Source organism: Protobothrops mucrosquamatus, unplaced genomic scaffold (assembly GCF_001527695.2).
Source record: "Protobothrops mucrosquamatus isolate PMUCROS unplaced genomic scaffold, P.Mucros_1.0 scaffold511, whole genome shotgun sequence".
NCBI lineage: Eukaryota > Metazoa > Chordata > Lepidosauria > Squamata > Viperidae > Protobothrops > Protobothrops mucrosquamatus.
The window spans coordinates 155,604-165,888 of record NW_015386825.1 but is presented as its reverse complement, the minus strand read 5'-3'; the positions used below and the strand labels follow the sequence as shown (position 1 = coordinate 165,888).

At 36.3% G+C, this 10,285-nt stretch overlaps 1 protein-coding gene across 1 annotated transcript in view; it reads left to right on the top strand.

Annotated features, from left to right (window-relative positions):
* Positions 1-2,616: 2,616 nt before the first annotated feature.
* The window catches only part of SYTL3 (synaptotagmin like 3), a 23,012-nt gene continuing 15,343 nt past the window's right edge, over positions 2,617-10,285 (top strand). The window contains exons 1-3 of the mRNA XM_015816854.1: positions 2,617-2,832; positions 4,708-4,923; positions 5,910-5,974. Coding sequence (XP_015672340.1) covers positions 2,723-2,832; positions 4,708-4,923; positions 5,910-5,974 — 391 coding nt within the window. The 5' untranslated portion in view covers positions 2,617-2,722. The remainder of the gene's footprint in view (positions 2,833-4,707; positions 4,924-5,909; positions 5,975-10,285) is intronic.

The window sequence follows — 10,285 nt, the reverse complement described above, 5'->3', positions numbered from 1 at the left end:
TATCACCACGATGTAAAAAAGATGTTGAGACTCTAGAAAGAGTACAGAGAAGAGCAACAAAGATGATTAGGGGACTGGAGGCTAAAACATATAAGGAACGGTTGCTGGAATTGGGTATGTCTAGTTTAACAAAGAGAAGGACGAGGGGGGATATGATAGCAGTGTTCCAATATCTCAGGGGCTGCCACAAAGAAGAGGGAGTCAAGCTATTTTCCAAAGTACCTGAAGGCAGGACAAGGAGCAACGGGTGGAAACTAACCAAAGAACTAAGGAGAAACTTCCTGACAGTTAGAACAATTAACCAGTGGAACAACCTGTCTCCAGAAGCGGTGAATGCTCCAACACTGGAGGTTTTTAAGAAGAAACTGGACAGCCATTTGTCCAAAATGGTATAGGGTTTCCTGCCTGAGCAGGGGGTTGGACTAGATGACCTCCAAGGTCCCTTCCAACTTTATNTTATTATTATTATTATTATTATTATTATTATTATTATTATTATTATTATTATTATTATTATTATTATTATTATTATTATTATTATTATATAAGATATAGCTTCTTGGAAATTCCCAAACTTTAATCAGGGCTCCATTCTTTTCCAGTTTCTCTCTGGCCAGAGTTCTGTCACCAGTTTTAAAAGGATCAAAGAGGGGCTGAGGTGTCTGACTCTTTCTGTATTATTTTCCTCTGTGTCTCACCAGCGCCAGTATGACTGGCAGCCTATAGTATTATGAATGTGTAGCAAACAAGTACATTCCCATTAGGACCCAGTTAAAGATGCTGGAGGATCTGTTTAAAGAATGAGAGAGCTGGTACCGAAGAAGCAGGTTGAGCCAGCCAGCACAAAAATGAAATCTGATTTAATTTAATTTCAGTTTAAGTTTAGTTAAAATAATGTGACAAAATATGATTACTGCCTGTGTATTTAATAAGACACATAGCTAAACTCATTTGCAAAACAAACAAACAAAAAGGAATTTTAGAGATTTGGTCAGCTTCTTGGCATTCCTGAACTAAAGCTAGGGGTAGTAGTATAATAGCTGACAATTATCCAATAACTGAATCATATTCTGCCAATAGAATATAAACCTGGACAAGTTCTGCCTTTTTATATTCACAAGAATAAGAAACATGTTAATATTATTTTGAGAGATACGTGTACAATGCTAGATATTTGATATGGCAAAAAAAAAAGAGTCAGCGACCCGTAAACCATTTCCACTACTAATGAGAATGTGCTCGATTTTTCTATAATAAAATTATAGGATGTACTTGGATATTCAAATAAAATGTTTGTAGGTGAAAAACTGAGTTCCTGACTTCCAAAGAGAGAGATTCATAATATGAAATTATGCATTACACAACTTCTGTTCTTTTCTCATTTCCTCTTCATTGTATACTTAACTTTCTAACATCAATCATGCCTTAATTCTGAATAATCTCATTCATGCCAATGTGGTTATTCTACAGAAAATGGTTTGTAATTCCAAATCAGTTCCTAAAGATTCAGAGATGGGCACTTCTGTCATTGTTAACAATGAGATTCTGCATCTGCTTATGTCTGATGATGGTGTGAATGCTAAGTTATCTGCTTAGATTTAATTGATTTTATTTGTAGGAAGTAATTTAGACAAGCTTTTAAAACATAAAAAGTACCAGTTTGACTTCTTTGGTCTTCTAGGCAATCAGTGAAGTTATAAAGCTACCTTTTCAGATCAAATGGCATGAAGGTAAAGCTAACTTCTTCCTTTTATCTGAAACACATTGTGCGTTTTGCATAAAAAGAGATAATCTCCAACTTGCAAATTCTTAAGCTCCCTAGAAAACATGGTCGCTTGGAGGTATATTTCTCATATATGCAGAACTCCAGATGAATGGTGTTTTTTTTCCAGACAGTTCTCTCTCCTTTGATCTCTGTTATTATTTCTTTTTTCAAGTCACATCATTGAAATTCTCCCTGGTTTTTGCTTGAGGATGATGGCCGTGGTTTTCCTATTTATTGTACATCAATTCATGAATCAATATCCATGATGCAATATGAGTGCACATTGCTGGAAATAACAAAAGGAAATCCTCTTGATTTCTATGAGAGAGGTGTGGTCAATCAGAATTGCATTGTTTTATGCAAAGCCATTTTATGTGCCTCTAGAGACATAGGCAAAGCATAATTCTCTCTCCCCCCTACACATACACACACACACACACACACACAGAGAGAGAGAGAGAGAGAGAGAGAGAGAGAGAATATGAAACTAGGAAACAGCCCTTAATTCCATGTACCTTTTATTAGTTTGCTTATTGTAATTGGCTATTAAATACTTTTTTGAAAGCTACATATAACAAATTGCACAACGATGTACAAGCAGAGTGAAACTGAGCAATGATAAACCACATTTCATGCCACACCAGTTTTCTACCGGAATTATTAATTTATTTCTTTTTTCAATTTAATGTTACTTCCAGAAGATTAGCAGCCTGAAGTTCACTTCTTCATGGGAGGAAGCAGACAACTGTTAATAAGAAGAGCAGATGTATTAAACAGATAATGAGTTTGTGAAAACAAAGGCTTCTCTGGAATATACACCTATATTTTTTTTACCACTTTTAAAAAGAACAATGCATTGCAAATGCTTCACTGACGAATGAAGGATGTAAATCTTCATAACTCTTTTCCCTGCTGGACAACACTGGATTCTCTGTCTTGTGATTGTCAGAAGAGAAGATGTCCCAAGAATTTAACCTTAACTTACTTAAGGAACTGGAGCAAAAAATTGTTCTAAATGTCCTTTGCCGTGACGAGATGTTGAGAAAACTGGAGGAAGAAAGAGTAAGGTATGTATGTTCTATCTTGGAATGCAGGCGCTGTTGTTTTCTGAGCTGTGAAAGCTAATGTACTGTTCAAAATATATAATACAGTATCTTTTGAGAACCAAACAAAATGGTACATTAAAATGTACAAGTTTAGTGTCCAAGCTTCTGTGGTACGATAGCAGGAAAACACCCTCTAGTGTTGAAATTTTGAATGAAATAATTTGTAGGAAGAAACCTAAGTGGTTTCAGGGATTAATTAAAAAAAAACAACGGTGATTTGCTTAACAACTGCTGCAAAAAAAGTCATAAAAACAGGTCAGTCAAGTGCCCAACCTGTTTTAACTTATGATCATCATCAGCATGCTCCATTACTGTCCTGAGATGAGGACTGTATACCACTTGTTTCCAACTCCTATAGTTCACTTACTGTAATAAAAATGCTAGCTGATGACTTAGTAACTTCTAATTAGATCAGATAAAACCATCAGAGTAAAACTGGTTTCTGTTTGATCAATTTCCTCTTCCCTAAAGACAGAACCAGTCGATCTGCCAATCTCCAGATAACTGGTTCTTTTTCTTCCCCTTTTGTGTAGATTGTTGGATTTACAGGCTCTGCAGCAGTTTGAAGTGGGACAGTGGTTTGTGTGCCTTCTCAACATTTCAAATGGGCAGAAGCAGAGATATTCACAGATCAAGTTCAAAGTATTTTTGTGGGCTTGGGGAGTGAAACTGGTGGTTGGGTGGAAGTGCCATCATTCATTGCCAGTGGAGTCAGCTTGGCAACTTTAAGAATTTTGGAAAAAGTAGGCTTTTGATGCTTCCATGCTGATTTTCAACATAATATTCCAAAGCAGTTTACAGTATCAGAAATTTAAATGTTAAGAAAGCATATCATTTAGTAAAGCAACAGTAGTAACTAGCCATCAATCTTTAAACATGAAAACAATTCCATGTTCAAAACCAGTCACTTTTTAAAAACCCATTAAATTCATAAGCCTCCTTAACTAATGATGGATAGATACTGTATTGAACAAGCATATTCTTGAAGGCAAAGTTGCACAAATAATGGATACTAATAAACATGTTCTATAACTCATACTAATAGTAAGATAGATCTTAATGTTTGTGAAATTTTACATGCTTGCAGATAGTTCTTCACTATGGTTGGTTTGATTTACTACAAATATCAGTCCCAAATCATGGAAAACTCCTAACTGATCTTTCAGAGGAACTGAGATCCCATTTAGAACAGAGTAAACAGGTTCATTCAGATTTATCAGCTTTCCCACCAATTAAACTTTCAATCAATTCTCTCTCATCAAAATACTTTTTAGAGAATGTTAGAGTTTTATGGTTTCTCAATGATCAATAGACGAAAATGCAAGATAGAACTTGTTTCTGCATTGATGAGGCTAGCTGAGCCATTCTTGAGTTGCACAAGAATAGTACCTAGATTTTACATTAGGATCATGTTGCAAAAATGGAGGGGTGGTCAGGGCCAAGTTTAGAAAGAGGGTTTAGTAGTTTTAAGAGGTGACATTGTTAGTGTCACTGACACAATTAACATGAATTTGGGCAAACTTTGGGACACAGAGAAGAACAGGGAGCCTGGCATGCTATGATCCATGGGGTCGTGAAGAGCCGGATATGATTTAGCAACTGAACAACAACAAATAGATATCTTGAGTATTTCAAAGAGTTAGACACTCTAGTTTTGCCCTTCAAACTCCCCTCCTTAAACTGGCAAAACTGCTAGAGCCGGACTCCATGGAATTCAGAGTATCACAATTCACAGCTACAGTTTAATAATATTTAGATGACTTAGAATTTGTAGTGCTAATACATGTTCCACTGGCAAATGTGTGAATATTTTTATTTCTTTCTGATCAACTACAGGAAGCTGAAAACCCAACTGCAGCAACTTTGGCGTAAAGGAACAAAAAGTGCCAGCTATGGATCTCAGAAACGGTCTTGTGCCCGTTGTCAGAAGTCGTTTGGAATCCTGTTCGATAGAGGAGCAGTGTGCAAAGGATGCAGCCATTATATATGCTCTCAATGTCGCGTTACTCTAAATGCCTTTCTGTGGAAATGCACTGTCTGCTGTGCTTCTGAGTACGAACCTACCTTACTTAATACAGGGGTCTTCAAACCTGGCCCTTTTATGACTTGTGGACTTCAATGCCCAGAATTCCTCAGCCAGCGTGCCTGGATGAGGAATTCTGGCACGCTGGTTTAATAGATGAATTTTTCACACTTAGGACTGTTGCAGCATCTCCATGGTCACGTGATTTACATTTGGACGCTTGACAAGTGACTCACATTTATGATGGTTGTAGTGTCCCAGGGTCATGTTATTTCCCTTTTGCAACCTTCTGACAAGCAAAGTCAATTGGGAAACCAGGTGCACTTAACAACCGGGTTACTAATTTAGGAATAGCAGTGATTCACTTAACAAATGTGGTGAGAAAAGCTGTAAAATGGGGCAAAACTCACTTAACAAATTTCTCACTTAGCAACATAAATTTTGGGCTCAATTGTGGTCATAAGTTAAGAGCCACCTGTGTATATTTGACAGTGGGAACCTCTATTTGGGGAATCAGATTTATAGGAATTTCCAAATTGCCAGCTGCTGAAAATGGCAGAAGGCCTTGAGAAAGTGTAAGTCTGCCATTTCAGAAGGAGGACTGGAAAAACCGTTTCCTGTGGAAGAAAGAAAAAAGGGCTGAGAGTGGGTATATGTATGAGCTGATTTTCAGGAAAAACTACTTTTGTTTCATTTATTGATAAAATTGTTATAGAGCTGGGGTGTTGGTGTTTGATGGTGTTTGAATGGAGTTTCAAAAATAAACGGCAGCTATAGGGACTCTGGATATGAATTAGCATAGGATTTGAAAAGAAGGGGGTTTGTACGCTTGTGCGAAATCACAGAATACATAACTGATTATGCAAGAGCTGACGTTCCACTGCTCTTGATCACCATGATGGAACTGATTTGGTTCGATTTTTTAAAAAATAATTAGCCCATTTATGTCTCCAAAAATCCTCCTTGAAAAAGGCATGTATAAAATTCAAATAAATACTTATTTTGTTTCTGGCAGGTCTATTAAAGTGAAAACAGGTGAATGGTTCTTTGAGGAGCGAGCAAAGAAATTCCCCACTGAAGGTACCAAATAAAAAACAGAAGCATTAAGTCATATGCAAGATAAATTGATTACTTCGATAAGTTTCTCTTTCTAATTCGTGTTTTATCTTAGCAAAAAAAAGTCTTCTAGAAAGGAAATCTATGAGTGTGGAAATTTCAGAGTGCAGTTTTATTGAGCTATAATAGTAGTAATTGATTGATTACATTGATTTTAGTACAATGACAGTTATACATATCTGTTTTATGTTTTGGTTGTCTTTCTTTGGAGTTGTGTGTGGTCTCCTTATGTCATGAATCCCATCACCATTATTTCCAGCAAATTTCTGCATATAGATAGAAATGTTAGAACTACAATATGATATTATCACAGTTTCAGAGAAGTCATTGGTAGGTTGCAGTTCATTTTTATGAGATCAGTCAGCAGCGCTTTGGATATAGGGAAAAAATGAACAAGGTAGAAATGATATTTTGACTTATTTTTAAATGAGAAGCTATTATTCAGTAATGGGAGTTTTAGAATGAACTCAGAGGAAACATTTACTGAAAATCAAAACCATTCCTTATGGAAATATGGAAGTATTCACTGCTTATGTAAAAGAGAAGCAACAGAAGCGAAAGTAGAGATAAACCCAAGAAAGCCAGCATTGTCCACTGGTGAAGATGCTGTCACTGGATCGGAGAGACCCAGATTAGAATCCCTGACCTATTCAGCCACAGATCTCCCTGGCCAGATCTCCCTTGCAGGCCAATGTAGCCCACGAGTTGCTGCTGTGAGGGCAGAATATATGCCACCTGTACCTCTCAGAAAAATGGTGGGGCAGAAAAAAATAAGTGAGGTATCATTAAAATTAAGGAACTTGTTTATTTGCTGCTGACCAGGAGGTCAATTTCCCATTGACTTTCTGCAATAGAAGAAGCAAAAGGTGACCAAGTGTTGTGCCAAGGAAGTTATGATTGCCTCTCAGTAGCCACATGGCCTCCTTCATAGAAAGTATATTCTTGGAGAGTTATTCCCACACTGCTTTCATCTAGTGCAAGACATTTGCTGAAGGATTTCCTTACCAGGGTGCACCTTTCTCTGGTGGCAAATTCTACCTGGGCAAAAGGGCACAATATTTTCCAAAACACAGAACAACAATGATAATCTTGTAGGATCCAGTCTGGGCCGGTTACCAAGACCAGAGGTTTAGTCTTCTGAGCTTTCGGATTTGTGTTGGAAAATTCTCTCTCTCCAGAATGTGTGTTTTGGGTTATTCTATGCATAGCATTTATGTGGAGCCTGGTTGTATGTGGCTTTTTAGTTGTTGAAATCGTAATTAATAACTAGTCATCAACATCCCAATCAACAACTAAAAAGCCACGCACAACCAGGCACCACATAAATACGAGAGATAGAATAACCCAAGGCACATATTCTGGTAGAGAGTAGTTCCCTGATGATGGGCTCCAACACAAATCCGAAAGCTCGGAAGACCCAGACTGGATCCTGCAACATTATCCTGGGACGCGTATATTTGCTTTCATTCATAATGATAACCTTGTTGGTTCATGGGTGGAAAAATACAATATTCATACAAAGGGGTCTTTTTTTTTTTAACATGCTGAGAATTCAAATCCCTCCAGTCCCTAAATAGTGTCAGATGAAAGAAATCAGGAACCAAAATAGAGTTCAAACGTACTACAAGTTTAGTTCATGCTACTTATACACAAGAATCTGATCTACCAATGGTCAAGGCAAATTGGTGCCAGGTAAGAGTTAATGGACTTCAAGAGAGGCCGGACTTAGAGACTCCAAACTGATAATGTGGTTGACCCTGACCTCAGGCTCACACTAGTCATCTCCTACAGTAATATTACAATTAATTGATATATTTTTAAAATTTAGCATATCACATAAGTTTACTCTCTGCCTTTCCTTTGCATTGTTTTCTAAGTCATCTTTAATTTTGCTCTTTGTGCATGTGTGCTTTGCCTGTGACAGGAGACAGATGGGGGATACATGTCCTTTGTGTTTTCAGAAGTGAAATTTTTGAGTTTTGAGATTTTTAAGAAGAGGCTAGCTAGACAGTCACTTGTCTAAGATGGTATAGGTTCTCCTGCTTGAGCAGGGGGCTGGACTAGAAGACCTCCAAGGTCCCTCTCAGCTCTATTCTATTCTAAAAGTGTGAACATGACTTTAAACAGCAAACTTTATTGACTCAAATTGCTTTAAAGCACTTTAAATTTGCTTGCTTTTGTCCGACAGAGTTGTGGAGAACGTAAAGGCTTGCACAATATTTGTGCCATTGTGGTTGGCCCATGTTCTGCTTAAATATGGATGTGGGTTGTTTTTCCTCAAGGGCAATCATACCCTTCCTTTTTTAAAAAAAAAAGCTATCGTGAGAATTTTCTTAAGTGGAAATTTCTATACACACTCTTGTCAAAACTGCCTATACCAAATATCAGTGCTTAGTTGGCTCCCCCCCATCATTAATTCCAGAGCATTTCTCTTGGAGAAATACTGGAAAATAGAGGTCAAATTGAGTTCTGTTCTAGTTGCAAAAAAGCGGAATTTATCCAAAGGTATTGCTAGTGTTGAGACACAGAAGGTGATGAGAAACGGTTGCATATGTTTTTAGTGTATGTTTTTTTTAAATGATAGAAAAGGGAAGAAAGGAAATGCAATTTAAAGGTTGTGCAAGGAAAAGAGGAAATCATGAAAACAAATTAGTTCTATTACCATTTTAAAAAAAAATAATAGGAAAATAATCTATAAGTGAATTTTAATTACATTGCAAATGCATATGTTAAACAGTATTTAACGGAACAATATATATATAAAAATCTAAATCTAGGTATATAATTAAAGTAAACCCCCCCAAAGAAGTCAGTATTATTTTTATTTGCAAAAGTACTGTCTTATCCCATTTTATTTGTAAAAGTACTGTCTTATCCCACAATGTCACGCTCCTGATGTCATTGTCCACCTGGATGATACTTGGATGCCTCAGATTGCTTCTTTCTTCTCTTCAGCAGCTCTTGCTAGACTTTTTGGTGGGTGTGAGTATAATGGGAAAACTCCCAGGAAAGTCCAGTTATGTATGTGTAAAAAGATGTCTTCCAGAACATTGGTTTTTCAGCTAGATTACTTTGTATCAACCTTTTCCCCACCTCAAGATGTACAGGTCGTTTCTTGGCCAGATGACTGGGAATTATGTAATATCAAATTCTATAAACTAAAGAGGGAATCAACTTTGGGAAGATAATGTTTCCTATATTGACGGCTTAAAAGGGAGAAAACTGAATTTTTGAATGGAGAAATTTGGTAATCAAGAACAATGATTTGTTCTTTCATAAGAACAAAGATGTTGACTTTCACAACTGTCTAAATATGCAAGGTGACTCATATAATTCCATGTTTTCCTAGAAAAATATTGGACTCCGAGCAGTTTTCAGTGCAAATTATTGATCACTGAATTTATGAATGAATTCATAAATTATTTTATGAATTCAAACAGTGCCCTCTCTTGGCCCTTTATCATAATGCCAAAGTAATTATTCAGTTTTAATGCAATTGAATGTAATACAATCATTATTACAGTAAAATTTAGGAAAAAAACATGTTAAATTATTAAAAGCTCATACTAATCCAGTTCCAAAATGCAGTGTAATATTAACCTGTCCTGTCAGAGAAAGGACTTCCCTTAGCATAGAACTACCATATCTACAATATACGTGAACTATAGGAGTCCAGACAACCAATAAATAACTCTTTCTATGATCATCTGTTTGCATCTTTACAATCCAGATATAGCAAAATCATATTAGCAGAACGGACAAAGAAGATTCTTCCTCACATTTGTGCCTTCAAAATCTTCTTTGCAGGTATAGAGATGCCCTGCAGTAGATTGGGATGGAAGCGCAATGCGATGTGATGAAAAGGAAAGGAAAATTTAGTTGTAAATGTTGAATTCTACTCATTTAGTCTTGAATATCACCCAGAATTAGAATTCAAATAAATTCAAATAGTCTTGTAGACACGTTTTCACAAACTGATTTCTCAGTCTTGAAAAATGAAGAAAAATGAATGGGAAATAGCATTTCTTGATTAAAAAAAAGCTAAACTTTGGAACAGTAAACCAGAAACTGAATAAATGAAAAAGCTGGTCCAGAAGTAACCTACTACCCATGATTATGCTTATTTCCCATTGAAATTAGATGATTTCAATATGTTTGGCTGCAGATGTATAAAGAGATAAACCTTAGTTACAACTCTCTTGAAGCCAAAATAATTTAACAGACTAGTAAGTATTAATAATAGCAATAATTATTATCTGTTAATAGCTCTTGGGT